The 18964-nt window shown below is 38.9% G+C and overlaps 1 protein-coding gene across 1 annotated transcript in view; it reads right to left on the bottom strand.

The window, feature by feature from the left end:
• The window catches only part of skap2 (src kinase associated phosphoprotein 2), a 144908-nt gene extending 129143 nt beyond the window's left edge, over positions 1 to 15765 (bottom strand). The window contains exons 1-2 of the mRNA XM_007900498.2: positions 15614 to 15765; positions 1853 to 1958 (exon numbers count right to left, since the gene is read on the bottom strand). Coding sequence (XP_007898689.1) covers positions 1853 to 1958; positions 15614 to 15653 — 146 coding nt within the window. The 5' untranslated portion in view covers positions 15654 to 15765. The remainder of the gene's footprint in view (positions 1 to 1852; positions 1959 to 15613) is intronic.
• Between the last annotated feature and the right edge of the window lie 3199 nt (positions 15766 to 18964).

The following is an 18964-nucleotide window of genomic DNA, read 5'->3' as shown; positions in this document are numbered from 1 at the left end:
GTGCTTCAAAGAAAAATGTAAAATTAATCAAAGGCTAATGGAAGCCTAGGTTTTATGATTAGGGGTATAGACAATAAAACCAGAGATGTTATTCACCTGCATAAATCGTTAGGTGCACTTCAGTTAGAGAATTGTGTCCAGTTTCGGCCACCCAGCTTTAGAAAGGATTTCAGGCCACAGAGAGGGTACAGAGGAGATTTACAGGGATAATCTATGAACAGAAACTATAGGAACTGGGCCTATTTTCATTGGAACAGAGAAGATTCAAATGAGGTCTGATAGAAGTCATTAAAATTATGAGGGGTTTTGAGGGGTCTATAGTGAGAAATTATTTCCACTGGTTGATGATTTGGTGAATAGAAGGGATTATTGGGAAGCGAAAACTTGCACTTTTATTTCTAAATAAAGGTTCAAGACCCAAGAGTCGGTTCATCTGATGATTTTATTAAGACAGCGTACATAAGTCATACAGCGTAAGGTACACACTTACCCACATGGCACCCATTGGGAGGCGAGGAGTTAAACCACACCTGCATGTTCCTGACCCCCAAGTACACACGCACATGTGCCCTCTCTACTTTTATAGCTTTTCTTAAAACACGCCCGTTTGTGCTGTTTCTTTCTCTGCAACTATCACTCTGCAACTAATAACCCTAACCTTTATCCTACCTCTTCCTTACAATCTCTAATTATCTAAAACTAATTTCATTCAGTCATGCAGTTAGTTATGTCTACTATCAGTTCTTAAATCCTATGTCAGCAAAACTCTAAGTCTGCACTTGCACTAAGCTGTTCAGCTTATGATATACAGTGAAAGCCGCTTAAACCGGATTTGACACCTTCCATCTCCATTTCCATTCCCTCCCTCGTTTTTTTCCCGTTCCTCCGCCCCCCTCACTGATTGACTGCCCGGAGCAGCTCGTAAATGGATCGAGTCTGAATGAAGCTACTCGAGACTGAATCGCACAAAAGGCACAAGTCAGTTGATGCAGAAGCGACCATCAGCGTGGCATTTTGTCCAGATAAACTGATTTTTTTGTCCAAAATTAACCGGCATATTTATAACAGGTAAAAATACAAATGAATCAGGGCCAAGCATCTTCTCCGATTTACCCGCCATCCGAGGTAAACCAGCATCTGGTTTAAGTGACTTCCGTTGTATGTGTGTATATGTATGTATATATATCTATATAATAAATATCTATATGAATTGTGCAATATCCTCTCCAATTGAAGATAATTAGCAAAGGAGGAAGATTGGAAGATTTTTTTTAAAACACAAGGATCATTGGCATGTGGAATGCTCTGCCAGGTGTGGTGGTCAAAGCAGAATCCAGATTAGATACAGTACAGTACAGTAGATAGATATCTAAAAGGGGTAATTTGCAGAGCAATGGGGAAAAGGCTGATAAATAGGACTGAATAAATTACTCTTTCAAAGCACCTGCATAGACATGATGTGCCAAATGGCCTTCTTTGGGTTGTAAAATTCTACAGCTCTCTGATAAATTTTAGTTTACAATTTATGAATCTGTACAATTCTGAAAAAAATATTGATCCATGTTTATATCAGGCAAATATATACACAGAGCATGCAACCTTTTTCTCTCATTTGATCATCATAAATAAATTGCTTGACAAGTTCCAAATCTAGAAATATATATATGTGTACAGATCCTTAGCAGTCAAACCAAAACGATTTTGAAATGAGATTTAGAATCAGATTTTGCACTGTATTTGATTTTAATTGTGAACCTGATGTTCAGATTTCTTGTTCAAAATACTATTTCACTTCACTGTTTTAACCAAGTAATAAAAAGCAAATACTTTTGATCTTCAAAAACTTTCTTACCTTGCTTTGACATCCTTTAGCTTTTTCAAAAGTGCATCTTTCTTCTCTTTTGCCTTCTTGGACAGGTTCTCTCCCTTTAATACCTCAAGTGCAAATGTTTCAAGATCTACAAAGGAAGCAGGAAAGTTAATAGCAAGTTTCAACTGTGAAAAAAATAAGAGAATTAAATTGTGAAAACAGATCTGAGTTTGTGACAATTCATAATGTCTGATTTGCTAAGAAATTTCCATGGGAAAGTCAGCTTTCAGATTCTCACAGAAGCAAAAAGAAGTTGACACACTGAACATCTTCAGAGTACTTCCATTTACACTGAATTAGAGTATTGTATATCCAGGTTAGACAGTAAAGCAAACGACACAATCGCTCAAAGAAGCTCAAAAGTTTTTTGGCAAAATCGGTTTGGTTTTGTTGGACATACTAAACTCAACTACAAGTTGAATGCATCAAGATGAGCTTTTCATTGCTGAACTGGAGTACATCACTGTGACGAGTCAGGATTATTGTGACCCATCAATCAGGCAAATGGTTGTTTTTGTTCTTTCGATCAAAGCAATGTAATTAGTCTGCCTAGCCAGATAGGTTACTCAGTTTCGCATCCTACTTTGAAAATGAATAGTAAATTAGCATTGAATACCTGGAGACTGATGCACTTGGAGATGTACTATACATGCTAATTTCATTAATGTGCACAATCTATTGACCAAGTCTGACACAGAACTTTTAATTCTAATATAGAAAACTTGCAAAATGAAAGAGATCCTTTGTGCAATTAACATTACATATTTTTATAATACAATCTTTGTTTAGAGGAGGGGATTAAAATTCTGTTACTATTTCTTAAACATAATTTCTCATTCTCTGTGCTGGTGTGTTCCTGAACTATTGGACAATTTGCAGCCCCATTGTTAGACCAATGGGAATTTCACACCAAAAAGTGAAAAGTTGTAAAGAGCAGGAAAAAAGTATTCTGTGTGCTTTAAAAGCACTTCTCAAGCTAAAGTTAGTAGATATTTGAAAGAACAATTTTAAAAGGCACATTGCAAATTAAAGATTTGATTCTATAAAATATGGTGATTGCATTGTACTTTAAACAATACAAGTCTCGAAGACGTGATAAGGCGCAAGGATTATCATTATTTATTATTATCTCATATCTTCCTTTAGACTTTAAGTGCATTTATTAAGGGTTGGTGAAAACAAGTTCAAAATTGCAAGGAATAAGAATTATGTACACGAGAACTGTTAAACTGTTATAAATGTTGGAAATCCCGCAAATAAAATATAAATGTGATTAAAGATTAATGTAAAAGATAATATCTTAAAGCTTCAATCAATGGGATATCACAACTGCTGTATGCAAACAAAAAACAATTTTCATAAATGTGAGTTTATGAAGTGCATAATTAGTATATTCACTGATTAACACAATGATTGCACCCACCACATTTAAAAATGAAAATAGATGTTTAACAGTAAAGTGGGGGGAATAGTTGTTCTAAGTGTAAGTACAGTACTAGGCTAAGTAAAATACTGTAATTTGTTACATTAACTGTTCTGACAGAGAAGTTTCAATTTCTCACAGTGGCACTAAAGGAAAGTTTGCAGCAGACGAAGTAGATGCTATTCCAACTACTTATTTCCACTCCTTGCTCCTGCATTCCACCTGCATTCCAGTTATACGGAAAAATTAAAAAGGCAACTAAACTTGTACTGTAGCTAAAACACTGCAGTGTGTAATATCTGACTTTAAATCCTAGACTTGACAGAATCTACAATTACATTTACAAAGGAAGGAGTTAGAAGCAGCAGTAATTTGGCAGTCTGAGATGAGTCATCCAGAGAAGAAAAAAGTAACTGGGACAGCCTCTTCCTACATTGCTCAAAGAACAAAGAGTGTTTAATGGCATCAATGGATAATTCACAGCATCGGTCATCCTTCACTCCCAATCAAGGCAACGTAAGTGCGTTTCTTTTTGGGGGGAAGGGTCTCAATAAATCAGCTGTTGTACACTTAAACTTTCTGCAAAGTGTATCCTCTCACTTTTACTCCCTTCACAATTTGGTCCACTCATTTATTTAAATACAAAGTTGGCTGGTACAGTACATAATCTGTTTTGTGGTTAGCACAATAAAGACCATAGCTGAATCTCAAGAGGTATAAAGATTTTAAAAGATCACATTGCAGCATATGGTCTGTATTGTTAATGATTCCATTGTTGTTTTTTGTTGTTAGTAATTCTTTATCCTGAATATTTGTCACAACTGGAGCAATCAGGTGGAAGCAACTTTGTTTTACCAACAATAATCTCGTAACACGAGATGGCAGTGTCAAAGGTCATTCTCTGCCGACTAATTATGGTATAATCTATTCATTTCATGCTTTTAAAAGAGGCTGTTGAATGAAATCTCTAGGAATTTAAGTTCTATTTCAAATGGAAATTGTAGCAATCATAATGCTTAGCTAAAAATGTATAAAAGTGAAACCTGAATTAGATTTAAGAAGGGATTATAGCCTGTGCCAAACTTGTGTTACTGTCCTATTTCAAACTACCTGTATAACTAAATAATGGTTTAGTTGCAATGCCTCAGCGAACCCAGTTTATCAGGATTTCCAGATGAATTCACAGTAAATATATATTACACACTTAAAATCAAACACAAAACTCATCCCAATAAAGTATATTTTTTCCTTCACTCACAAGGCTTGCAAAGGGTCTTTCATATTATTCCACCAACCTCATCTGCGAAATACCTGAAAGTGGCAATTAGTAGATGTCCTGTGTAATAATAAAGGAAACAGTCCAAAAATTATAAATCCTACAATTGGTAATTTGGACAAAGCATCTTTCAATGTATGAACTAGAGTGACATAGACAGCACTACTTTCTTCAAATTGAGTAACACCATGAAATCTATTTTGATTGAAGGTGCTGTTTAGTGAATTGGAGCACCAAAGTACTACACTATAAACTAGTAAAAGTGGGTTTGTGCTCATAATCTTACACATTCAATTCTCACACATTTTCTTATTCATGTCACCCATCACCATGCTTGTGAGTTTCAAACCAGACAGCTACGCAAGTAGAAGCCACCAATACATTGAAATTACCCAGCGTCTGGAATGCGCACTCTCTTCCTGGAAGACACACCCTCCTTACCTAGTTCCGGAAAGCCAAAGGGTTGGGGTACTGCTGGAGTTTGAACAGCTAAAACTGCATAGCTTGCCTTTGAAAAACAGTCTGGCAAGGTTCCTGTCTGTCTCGGACCATCCTGCCCTTTAGGGCATTGACTTGCAAGTTAACAGATGTCAAGTGGGAAGAACTCCAAGATTCCATAGCCAGGCATGTGACCTTGGAGCCCGCCGAGCCCCACGGAGACCCAGTTACCTCCCACAAAGAGGATAGGCGCATGTTCTTATGCGGAGGTGCTAAGTGAATATCGAGTCAGAAGCAGAAAAAAAATCTGAACAAGAACCAGCATTCATAAAAACCTCTAAAAGATTGTACTGAATGGCGCCAACTGCCTTTGGATTTCGATCTGATTTTGATCAAGTTTTCACCTTGCTCAGGTAATGTACTGCAAATAACTTTGAATCATTATAAATCACTGGCATTTGTATTCAATATTATAAATTGAATACAAATGCCAGGAGACTACATTGATCCACTTTTATATCAAGTCTGTATTGGCAACAACTCCATTTGGATTGCCCCCAATCACAGAAAAAGAACTGGGACTTACTATCACCAAATTAAAAGAAGATAGCTCCCTTCAAATTGAGGCATGAAATTATAAATCTGTATTTATATTGGAATAATCCAGTTCTCCAAGGACAAAATGGAAAATTGGGATGAGGGCTTATAAGTATGATGGGTCTACACTTCCACTACCGTTCACTCCTGATAGCTCGACCCTGGTTTAACTCATCATGACCACATATAAGTCATTATGCTGTCAATGTCCCAGCTGCATTTATTTATGTATTTATATATATACGTAAATTCCCTCTCCGGATAACGTGTCACTGAGCTCCTTTCCTTTGGAGTGGCGAGTTATAGTGAGTTTATTGTATATATTACACACCGGTTTTCAGCATTAGTGCAGAGGAAGTGTAAACTGGAGTTTAGTTTTTACCACAGTTTAACATTCACCAAGATCTATCATACCCATTAAAGCAACAGAAAAAGCTCTTATAAAAATCACTCAGGCTATGTATTCATATGGCCTGTTCAGATTGGTTATATGAATGTTCATATTTCAATACAAATTTAGAAAAAAAGACAAATTAAAGATCAAAATTCTTAATTCCCAAAAATAAATCTGATTGAAGTTTTGTTTCAGAAAAATTCGCTCATCCTTGAATTATTTCATCTCAAGGCTCACAACTCAGTAATAGATTTGAATTGATTATTTTATTTGACGCTTACTTTAAAACTCCATCCCGGAGACCCTTCGCCTCCCCCTGCCCTTGCCTTCTTCAATGTCCAACTCAAGAACTTCCTCTTTGATTGTGCCTTCGGTCACTCTCCCAACCCCACCCCTCTTGCCCCTCACCCATCTGGATTTCAACCCCCAGCTCGGGTGCAAATCCTTGAATGTCCAATCCCTTGGGACATCTTCCCAATGTGAAAGGTGCTATGTAAATGTAATTTGTTGTTAATATTTAACTTTTTTTAAAAATTAACAATTTCCATGCATATAAATAATACTATCAATTGGTGAAGAACACAGGATTTCATTATAGAATACTGTGATAGAAGACACTGGTATTTGAGAATGATTTATTGTTCAGTCAATAGACTAATATACACTGTCAACTTATTAAATACTTTAAAAACATTATTTGAATAATAATCTTCAATGCTACTAATCAGATATCTTGGAAGTCAAAACTGTAGTAATATCCATAATTATCCAAGTGCTCAATCTGTATTCTGAGCTCACAAGAATTTCTCTCTTCTGAAGTAAATTATCTAATTTATGCCCTGGGTAGATTTGTGAGAGGTCCCAACATCTTAATATAATAATAATAATCCTTGCATTTGATATAGTGCCTTATCACATCTTTCAGAAGTCCCAAAGCGCTTCACAGAATATACTGTAAAGTGAATCGACTATATTTTGCAGGTGAAACATGGCAGCCAATTGCGCACAGCAGTGTCCCACAAACAGTCATGGATTGAAGTGACCAATTTTATTTATTTATTTTGAAGAAATTCTTACCCCCAGAAAAGTGATTCGACAATCGACTAACAACCACGTTCCTACTTACTGCTAGGTAAACAGAGGCATGTGGAGTAAGGAAACTTGCTCAACGTTTCACCCTGCCGGGAATCTAACCCAGGTCCTCTCACTTGCAAGGTGAGTGGCTCTAACCACTAAGCTACAAGACTCCTATACTTAACTTCTACACTTTAATTTATTTCTCCTACTTAAGCTTTCATGCCTCCCCAGGTAAACTCTTTTGTGTTCTTTCAGTTAACCTACCATTAGCTGAAAGTATAGCGAGAAATCTGCTCCCAGGCTTTTGCTGTTCTGTCATTTTATTGAAGAATAGCTCATCTTGAGATGCTTTCCAGGTTGAATAACCCACTGACTCTCACTCACTGACTAGGCTCTCATGAAAAAAAGTCACATGGTCAAGGTACCAAAAGGCTCTTGGGTGACTATGGAACCACATCAACAAATGTCAGCACTTTTAGGCGAAATGAAATAGTAAGTAAATTACATAGCAGCAAAATGATTCTTCCCTATGACACATTAGAAACAATGATACACACAAGGCAAAACAGAAGGCTATAGGATCAACTAGTGGGCACATAAGCAGTGCCAGTCTCTTATCATTAAATTCAGTTTACCAACCAAATCAACATTAGCAGTATGAGATAGCAAAGAGATAAGATAATATAGAGATACTTTATGTTAGTTAATGATTCTCACTACAAAATGAGAATATTCAGCAACCCATGTGGATACAATGTTTTTGGCAACACAGCAAGGAATAAGCAGCAACATTTAATCAAGACATATGCATACATTTTACAGGCAGCTTTTCTTCCTCTTCATTTCAAAACAAACATGTTTTAGTTTGTAGCATTGTTACTTTTGTGCTCCCGACCGAAATACCAGAATTCTCATTGACTGAATACTTTAAAAAGAAAACCCTTAAAAATTATAATATTCAATAAGAAATGAAAAGCAATATTCAGCTGTATTGTAATGTGTGAGAGGAATGTGACTCAATGACTCGGCTACAACTACTCAACCAATCAAGTTGTGGTCCTAAAGGAGCCTATTGATGCCACAAGACCACAAGAGAATCAGATGAAGGTGGCCCTTTGACCTCACCCTTCTAAAAGCCCAATCATACCATCTTCCTATTTTAGCACCAAGCATTGCTCTGAGACGCCGACCGGTGTGGCGGGCGCTATATAAATCCAAGTTGTTGTTGTTGTTGCTTAAATGAGTCTAGAGTTCTGGCCTCAAGCACTTTTGTTGGTATTCAATTTGAGTAATAAATTGGTGCCTGTCCTGATATTGCTTTTCACAACCATGAACACATCCCCCTTATCCCGCTACCTTGGTGTATTTGAATATTTCTCTGGATTTACTTCCTGATTACCATTTTGCATCTTGCATACCTTCCACTAACCCCATTGTACTTTTGTTCAGTTCTCTCGGATTGGGGGGGGGGTAAGATTTATGAATTTTTGTGCTATCTAGGGTACATTTTTTAGAAATAGTACCCAAGTATAAATTAATCTTGCAATCTAAATTCACACATTGTTGACTCTTAGAAGGAAGAAACAAGAATGAAGTAATTTTAGGTCCAAATACTAATAGCATTTAGAAATGTGAAGTAAATACCACACATCAAGCAGTTGAAGGGCTAATTATTTATGAAGCTGCTGCTGGAGCTGTTCACACTCTTCAGCTGGGTGTGATCACACATTACATCTAAATGTGCTTTTCCTGAGACTTCAGTGCACCATTTCAGAAATAAAAGACATTTACATTAGTGAAGATAAAAAAAAACATGTCTGGAATAAATACTGTAGATAAAAAAAACTTGCTTATTTTGATAAATGGATAACTAAAATGACATGAGGATGACCCAGTGACACCACACATTGGTAAATCAATGTGATAAATGAAGGAGTGCCAGTTCCAGGTTTGTCTCTGCAAAAGTTCATTTGCTGATACCACTTCAGACTTTCTGCAGAACTTAAGTTTTTTAGAGGGAGAGAGAAAAACAAAATGATGGGCAGGTCTTAAGTGCCTGCTATCAATCAGCAGTATTGGCAGAAGGCCTAGAGAAAAACATAGATAGTATGAATAGTAAGCAGTTTTCATCATAATTTGAGAAGCTAAATGTTTAGACTACAGATTGTAATTAGTTGGTCCATTAGTTTACCCTCCTCCTCACCATTTTCGCATAGTGCAGTGTCCTTCTGCTCTACTGCGGGCACACTTCAGATGAGAGCTGAACTAATTTTTGCTGGGAAAAAACACTGAGGGGGGAATGATCTAGGTCATTAATATTATGAGAGGCATAGTTGTAAGCAGGCTATTTGATGCAAGACTGAGAGCAGAACTGGAGGGCATTAGTTTTAAATTAAAAAGATTCCCTCCTCTTTCTCCCCCACCCTCACAGCAGTGAATGTGTAGAGCAGACTCAAGAAAGCATTTGATGTTGAGTCTGTTAATTCATTTCTTTACAAATAGAGTTTTGAGAATTGTGGTCTGCCTCGGGATAAGAAGGTTGTGAGTTCAAGCACCATATCTGGACTTTGAGCTCATATTCTAGGCTGACAATCAGTGCAGTGTTGGGGGCTTCTGCATTGTCGAAGGTGCTATCCTTTGGATAAAATGTTAAACCAAGATCCCGTCTGCCTGGTCAGGTGGATACTAAAGATAATAATAATTCTTGTTTTTATATAGTGCCTTATCATGTATTTGAGGCGTCTCAGAACGCTTCACAGCATACAACTGTAAAGTGAATTGACTGTATATTTTGTGGGTGAAACTCGGCAGCCAATTGCACACAGTGGATTGAGTAACCAATTGTTTTTAAGGAATTATGAAAAGTGATCCGCCAATCGAATAACAACCAGGTTCCTACTTACTGCTAGATAAACAGAGGCTTGTAGAGTAAGGAAACTTGCCCAACATTTCACGCTGCCAGAAATCAAACCCAGGTCTCTCACTTGAGAGATGAATACTCAAACCACTGAGCTATAGGACTCCAATGCATTATCAAAAAGAGAAGGGAGCTTCTTCCAATAACCTGGCCAACAATCCTCCAGATAAAATTGTTGATTCACTTAATGGCTGTCTGTGGAACATGGTTGTCTGTGCAAATTAGCTGTTTCATTAGGCTACAAGAACACTTTACAGTAAAAAAAATCGTGTGAAGCTCATAAAAAGCCTGTGAAATGACTGATTCTTTGAATTGCGAAGCAGGTGGAGAACTGCTGCTTAAACCCTGCCCTACGGTCCCCTATCCCCCAGCTCGGATACAAATCCCTGACTGTCCAGCACCTTGGGATGGCCTCCCGACGTGAAAGGCGCTATAATAATGTAATTTTGTATTGTATTTTGTATAAGTGCACTGAGATGCTACCCAGCATGGAGTGCGCTATATAAGTGCAAGTTGTTGTTGTTGTATTGTATCGTTGAGACAAGTAATTCACTCTCTTGACTAGAGGTTCTGATATCAAGCTCAACACCTGCCATTGCATAATACCATCCTCAATACATTGATCTAAATTTTCAAATATTTTAACATTAAAATAAAATTAAAATTCTTTAGTGCAAGCCTAAAGAAGTTAAAATTAGAAGTTAAAATTGGAAGTTAACTGAAGTTTTTTTTAAAAAAAACTAGCAAAACAAGAGCTTTTTGGTGCATCTGATATATCCTATTTAAAGATCTTTACAGTAAAGCTTGAATCTGTTTTTTACAAAAAAAAGTTAAAATTACTTTGCTGGGCATCACCCAGCATGAGCAACATTCACAAGTTTACTACCGTATGTTTGGCAGAAACACCCTCTAAAAATATAGACGCAAAATCTTTTAAATAATTTGTATTTTCCCTACACTCCATATGATCTGAGTTTACAGGAAATTATCCACAGCTGTCCCAGTGAATCTACACATATTGCACCAAAGTGGTTTCTCTTCAATATAACAACAGCTCTCCTCACTGCAAAGCTTTGAAATCTTGAGTTTATCACAGTTGTCATAAAGATAAACTCTCTGTATGCCACTTTATTTATTCTGACACACTATTCTTCAGCAACTACTGAGATGTACTCAGATCAGCAGCCCTATCCCGCTTGCTCACAAAACGCATATAGGACTAATCTGTTCATTTAAAGCCTGAAACCTTTGTTAAACAACTGGTTGAAAACCATACCTCTTGACAACTGGATAAACAATTAGTTTTGATAGTTTAATTCAGAATTGTATTGTTAGTATTTTGGGAGTAATATTACAATAATAGCTATTCCTGTTGCCTGAGCAGCTATCACTAACGTTAATGATATAGTGGCAGAACTAAACACTTACAAACATACGGTTACAATCCAGTTCTGTCACATATAAAACAGTGAATGTAATCCAATTTATTCTGTTAATAGTAATTAATTACTTGGTCCAACTCTAGTGGTCATGCAAGGACAGCAGTAGTTTAAAAAAAACACTATTATCTTCTCAGAGCAGCCAGGGACAGGCAACAAACACTGGCCTACCATATTTAAACCATATCAAATACAGTTTTGTTTACAAAACAACACTGTTTATTTAAAAAGTTTACAGGAGTAACTTTAAATTCACCAGTTGCCTCTAACTCAACAGTATGAATAGATTTAAATATTTTAAATTAAAATAAAGCCAGAATAATAAAGGAATAAGCAAAATTGTTTTTAAAATGTTGACTTTTATTTAAAATTATGGCCCAATGGGTAAGGACATCATCTACAGTAGCATTTCACCAGAAGATTGCAGATTCAAATCTTGAACAGTGCTATGTTAGCTTTATCTCAGCCAGGCTGTAGTAGGGCAATAAATTAATGCTTGCATTTGATACAGCGCCTTACCACATTGTTGATAAGCTTCAAAGGATATACAGTAAAATGGATTAATTGTGTATTTTGTGGGAGAAATGCAGCAGTCAACTGTGCACAGCAATCAGTTGTGCCAGCAATGTTCCACAAACAGCCATGGAATGAGTGACCAATTTTATTTGGAGAATTGTTGGTCAGGATACCGGGAGAGGGAAACTCCCTTCTTTTTGAAATAGTGACATGGGATCTTTAACATTCACCTGAACAGGCAAATGGGACCTTGGTTTATTGTCTCATCCAAAGGACGGCATCTCCGACAATATAACATTCCTCCGGCACTGCATTGGGGTATCAGCTGAAAACTATCAGCTTAAAACTAAAAATTTACAATTAAAATTCCTGACGTGGGGCTTAAACCCACAATCTTCTGAATCAGGAGGTGAGAGTGCTACTACTGCGTCAGCTGACACACTCGCGCCGCGGTAGCCTAGACATTGAAATTGAAACTAAAATTGGTATCAGTTTCTCTGATTACAGGGAAGCAGAGGGAGAAAGGGGAACAGACTGGGTTCCAGCTCCTGATCATTAAATGATGCCCGATGTGTTCACGTCAAGTAAGTATTCGATCAGGTTGTATTGCCCTTCAGAGGAAAATAGCCTGCTGACACTTATAGTCAGGATTTGGATATGCAGAATGACAACTTGGGCAGAGTACTACCGATACCGGTGGCACTGCACCCCAGGAGCAGGAAAAAAGCAAATGTGATCAAGGGAGGGGGAGAAAACCAAAAAGTCTCCAACAATAATTTACACCCATAAAGCATCTTTCACATTGGGAGAATATCTCATTGCCTTATAAAGTGGAGTCCTGTAGCTCAGTGGTTAGAGCACTCGCTTTGCAAGTGAGAGACCTGAGTTCAATTCCAGGCAGAGGGCGAAACCTTGGGCAAGTTTCCTTACTCCACACAGAGCCTAATAATAATCCCTCCAAAACCCAAAACAATAATTAAATTGGTCATTTTCAATCTACGACTGTTTGTGGGACATTGCTGTGTGCAATTGGCTGCCGCGTTCGCCCACAAATATACAGTCAATTCACTTTACAGTGTATTCTGTGAAGCGCTTTGGGACGTCCTCCCGACATGAAAAGCGCTATATCAAATGCAAGGATTATTATTATTATTATTATTATTATAACTAGGGATGTTCAGGGAACCATGGAGGAGTGTCTGAGATGATGAAGAAGGAGTGGTCAACAGTGTCAGGCAGCAGAGATGGAGGAGGACAAGCAGCCCTGATGACTGACGGAGAGAATTTTGTTTGTGACTTTCACCAGAACTATCTCAATTTGGTCGTACCATCTTTAAACCATATCAAATACAGTTTTGTTTACAAAACAACACTGTTTATTTAAAAAGTTTACAGGAGTAACTTTAAATTCACCAGTTGCCTCTAACTCAACAGTATGAATAGATTTAAATATTTTAAATTAAAATAAAGCCAGAATAATAAAGGAATAAGCAAAATTGTTTTTAAAATGTTGACTTTTATTTAAAATTATGGCCCAATGGGTAAGGACATCATCTACAGTAGCATTTCACCAGAAGATTGCAGATTCAAATCTTGAACAGTGCTATGTTAGCTTTATCTCAGCCAGGCTGTAGTAGGGCAATAAATTAATGCTTGCATTTGATACAGCGCCTTACCACATTGTTGATAAGCTTCAAAGGATATACAGTAAAATGGATTAATTGTGTATTTTGTGGGAGAAATGCAGCAGTCAACTGCGCACAGCAATCAGTTGTGCCAGCAATGTTCCACAAACAGCCATGGAATGAGTGACCAATTTTATTTGGAGAATTGTTGGTCAGGATACCGGGAGAGGGAAACTCCCTTCTTTTTGAAATAGTGACATGGGATCTTTAACATTCACCTGAACAGGCAAATGGGACCTTGGTTTATTGTCTCATCCAAAGGACGGCATCTCCGACAATATAACATTCCTCCGGCACTGCATTGGGGTATCAGCTGAAAACTATCAGCTTAAAACTAAAAATTTACAATTAAAATTCCTGACGTGGGGCTTAAACCCACAATCTTCTGAATCAGGAGGTGAGAGTGCTACTACTGCGTCAGCTGACACACTCGCGCCGCGGTAGCCTAGACATTGAAATTGAAACTAAAATTGGTATCAGTTTCTCTGATTACAGGGAAGCAGAGGGAGAAAGGGGAACAGACTGGGTTCCAGCTCCTGATCATTAAATGATGCCCGATGTGTTCACGTCAAGTAAGTATTCGATCAGGTTGTATTGCCCTTCAGAGGAAAATAGCCTGCTGACACTTATAGTCAGGACTTGGATATGCAGAATGACAACTTGGGCAGAGTACTACCGATACCGGTGGCACTGCACCCCAGGAGCAGGAAAAAAGCAAATGTGATCAAGGGAGGGGGAGAAAACCAAAAAGTCTCCAACAATAATTTACACCCATAAAGCATCTTTCACATTGGGAGAATATCTCATTGCCTTATAAAGTGGAGTCCTGTAGCTCAGTGGTTAGAGCACTCGCTTTGCAAGCGAGAGACCTGAGTTCAATTCCAGGCAGAGGGCGAAACCTTGGGCAAGTTTCCTTACTCCACACAGAGCCTAATAATAATCCCTCCAAAACCCAAAACAATAATTAAATTGGTCATTTTCAATCTACGACTGTTTGTGGGACATTGCTGTGTGCAATTGGCTGCCGCGTTCGCCCACAAATATACAGTCAATTCACTTTACAGTGTATTCTGTGAAGCGCTTTGGGACGTCCTCCCGACATGAAAAGCGCTATATCAAATGCAAGGAATATTATTATTATTATTATTATAACTAGGGATGTTCAGGGAACCATGGAGGAGTGTCTGAGATGATAAAGAAGGAGTGGTCAACAGTGTCAGGCAGCAGAGATGGAGGAGGACAAGCAGCCCTGATGACTGACGGAGAGAATTTTGTTTGTGACTTTCACCAGAACTGTCTCAATTTGGTCGTACCATCACTCCCCGAAGAGATGCAAAGATAATAAACAGGGCTTTGAGCTCAGGCTAAACTTTGTGGCAGTTCCATCGCCCTCCCACTCAGTGCAAGGCATCCAGCTGTGCAACACCAGCCTTCACGCCCCATCGGACGGCAGGCAAAGTTGCGCCCGGAGAGCAAGAAACCCTGCTTGCTACGCTGCTGGTCGTGTGTGTCCAGGGATGTGACTCCGGCTCTGTCAGCCAGTGCAAGTCCGGACGTAGCGGATGGTTTGCACGCAGCAAAACCCCCACAAACAGCCATGGCGTAAGTGACCAATTTTATTTGGGGGGATTGTTGGCCAGAACACTGCGAGAAACACCCTTCCCTTTCCAAGTAGCGCCGCGGGATCTTTAACATCCACCTGAACAGAGAAGACAGGACCTCGGCTTAACGTCTCGTCCAGGATGCCTGAAGCGAGAGGGTGAGGGGAGTGCAAGGAAAAGCCCCTTTTATTTAGAGAAGGCAGAGAGAGAGAGAGGGAGAGAGAGATGGGGCTGGTGCTCTCTCTGTCTAACTTCCTCTTTCTGTTCGCACTGACTGACAGACAAACCAACCACAGCGAAAGTTTCGTATTTGAACAAACACACACACACACACACACAGAGAGAGACGACCAGCGTGTGAAGTGGGATCTGGCCTTTACCTGTGATCAGGCTCCTCACGTCCCCGGGGAGACTCTCCATCTTCAACCCCCCGCCCCCGGGCTCGAGCGTCCCTCACACACACACACAACACACACACCATCCGCCAACCGCCACCCGCCGCGCGTGCGCCTGCGCCGCCCGTGCGGAAGTCAGCGCCGACTCGCGGCGGACGCTCACTGCGGCTGCGCGGTGTCGGACGCGTGCGGCGAGGGAGAGGGAACAGCGGTTGGTTGCCGGCCCTGCCCTCGCACGCTTCTGATTGGATCGCTACTCTCGCTGCTTTCCCCGATTGGTCAGTTCGCGATGGGGTTGCATTCTGGGCGCTGATTGGACGCTTCGATCCACCCCCCCCCCCCGCTCCCTCACCTGTACGTTTCTTATTGGTTGGATTCTGGCTGCCCCAGATTCTGATTGGCTACAACCTGTCTTTGTGGAGCTTCACCTGGTCCTCATCCCCTCCCATCCATGATGAGGTTTCTCTTTGCAATTTTTTCATTGTAATTGCTAAATACCTGGCCACGGAGTGGGAGGATGGAGGGAAGACAAATAATTTGCTGCTAAAAGCATAGAAAAACAAGGGCCGAGGAAAGGCCATTCAGCCCATCAATCCCATTCCATCCATAGTATTCCATCCCAGAGTCCCTCTGACTCGCTCCCCTCGTTCACCTCATTCAAGGTCTGCCTTAAGACCTACCTATTTGACGACACTTTTGGTCATCTTTCCCTTCCCCAACCCCTTGGCTCCCACACCCAGCTGGGTGTCAAGCCAGTAATATTATAATAATATAATAATGATAATAGTAATAATCTTTGCATTTGATATAGCGCTTTTCATGTCTTCTCGACATCTCATAGCGCTACACAGAATATGCTGTAAAGTGAATTGACCGTGTATTTGTGGGTGAAACGCGGCAGCCAATTGGGCACAGCAGTGTCCCACAAACAGTCGTGGATTGAAAATGACCAATTTATTATTGTTTTGTTTTGGAGGGATTATTATTAGGCGTGTGGAATAAGGAAACTTGTCCAAGGTTTCGCCCTGCCTGGAATTGAACCCAGGTGTCTCGCTTGCAAATCGAGTGCTGCTCTAACCACTGAGCTACAGGACTCCATTGAGCGCCTTGGGACATTATCACGAGTGTGAAAGGAGCTATATAAATGTAAATTTGTTTTGTATCCCAAAACCTACCTTAACCCATCATGGATCTCAACCATAATAATAATAAAAATAATCCTTGCATTTGATATAGTGCTTTTTACATCTTCTAGACGTCCCAAAGCGGTTGACAGAATATACTGTAAAGTGAATTGACTGTATATTTGTGGGCGAACGCGTCAGCCAATTGCGCACAGCAGTGTCCCACAAACAGTCATGGATTGAAAATGACCAATTTATTATTGTTTTGTTTTGGAGGGATTATTATTAGGCGTGTGGAGTAAGGAAACTTGCCCAAGGTTTCGCCCTGCCTGGAATTGAACCTAGGTGTCTCGCTTGCAAGGCGAGTGCTCTAACCACTGAGCTACAGGACTCCTTGCATTTGATATAGCGCCTTATCATGTCTTTGAGATGTCTTAAAGCGCTTCACAGAATATACTGTAAAGTGAATTGATTGTATATTTTGTGGATGAAATGTGACAGCCAATTATGCACAGCAGTGTCCCACAAACAGTTGTGGATTGAGTGACCAAATTATTATTTTTTGACCCAGAAAAACGATCCACCAATCGACTAACAGCTGGCTTCCTACTTACTGCTTGGTAAACAGAGACGTGTGGAGTAAGGAAACTTGCCCAACATTTCGTCCTGCCCAGGAATTGAACCTAGGCAATTGAACTTGCAAGGCAAGTGCTCTAACCACTAAGCTACAGGACTCCACAAACCATATAGTTTCCAAGGCAAAAGTTATGCATTTATACTTTGGTTGAAAATCAAGCAAAAGAACATTTTCCAGAACATTTTTCATAGCTGCACCTTCTGACCACCTTCTCTATATTGTGTCCCATGACATGTTTGCTTAATCTCAGTCTGTACCTTATGCAGAGAAAATAAAAAAGTGAACATTGACATATTTTTGGAGCCACATAGGGAGCTTGGGTAATGGTGAAAGAGAGAGTTCTGTAAAATAGAATCACTCTAAAATGTCGTATCTATTTGGTAAATCAAGGTGGAATTCTCTCTAAATCTGCCTTAAACCCAGTCTCAGAAGAACACTAGTGTGATATTTTTATTTTTCACATCAGCCACCTTTTTTTTTATTTTTGTGCTGAATTGTATAACGAGGCCATGCCAATAGGAACTGACCAACCATTTCACTAAGAACCATACACTTATAAGAGAGAGAGAAGAATTTTTTATCCCATCAGTCTGAGCTGAAAACAGGCTAAAATATAATTCTCTATCAGAAAACACCAATCCAAAAAGATTTTGTAAATTGTCTAGAACTCTGTAACTTTTAAGTTTATTTGCTGATCACCAAAGCGAGAAATTAAAGGAGAAGAGCAAAGGTCGCTGGTTATAATAAACCATATGGTTCTGAAGTTTAGTCTCTTCTATAAACAAAGGAATAATTCTCTAAACAGTTAAGTTTCAATCATAGCTTTGGGTCAGTAAACTGTGTTTTCATCCTGAACTGCAAAGGATCATGTCAAAATGTAAATATACAATGATACAACTATTGTTTCAATGCCATATTCACACTACCAATCTTTATTACTAACTGCCTTTACTGTTTTTCAACTTTTTATTTGAAATTCATAAAAATCAAATGTTGTAAACTGTTGCAACAGAAACTCTTGTGACTATTAACATAACAGCGCTTGAGCAGAATTTTCAGAACAGGCTATTTAAAGAATTGAATGAATTCCAATGAAATGACAAAAGTACTTTTTTTTAAAAAAAGCAATAGGATGTGGGTAACCAGAGCTTTACATATGTAAAGCGAATGCAAAGAACACTGGCTGCTAAAGATTTACAAGTAAAAGCTCCAATGGCATCCTTAGCAAATTAGATTATTCATTGCATTGACATGTTTCAGCAACACTTGTTGACTTAAACATATCTGTGTTTGTACAGACATCACAGATGACCCGCTGCACTTTTAGTATAAATATAAATCCACACCCATCAAATAAAACTAGGTGGTGTCAAGTAAATATGTTAAGAATAGCATCTGACAGTTACCTTACACATTCATTGGCAGTACACAAAGGCTTCATTAAAATACAACCCACGCATTTGGCCTAAAGAAAACAGTAAATGAAAACCAATTACAGTATTTCAATGTTTCACATACCTGGACAATCCACAGAATTGACAATTTAATTTGACTAATTTTACAATATCTTTCAAT

The sequence above is a fragment of the Callorhinchus milii genome, unplaced genomic scaffold (genome assembly GCF_018977255.1).
Source record: "Callorhinchus milii isolate IMCB2004 unplaced genomic scaffold, IMCB_Cmil_1.0 Scaffold2, whole genome shotgun sequence".
NCBI lineage: Eukaryota > Metazoa > Chordata > Chondrichthyes > Chimaeriformes > Callorhinchidae > Callorhinchus > Callorhinchus milii.
Note: the sequence above shows the minus strand (reverse complement) of the source record. Positions and strands in the feature narration are given on the sequence as shown.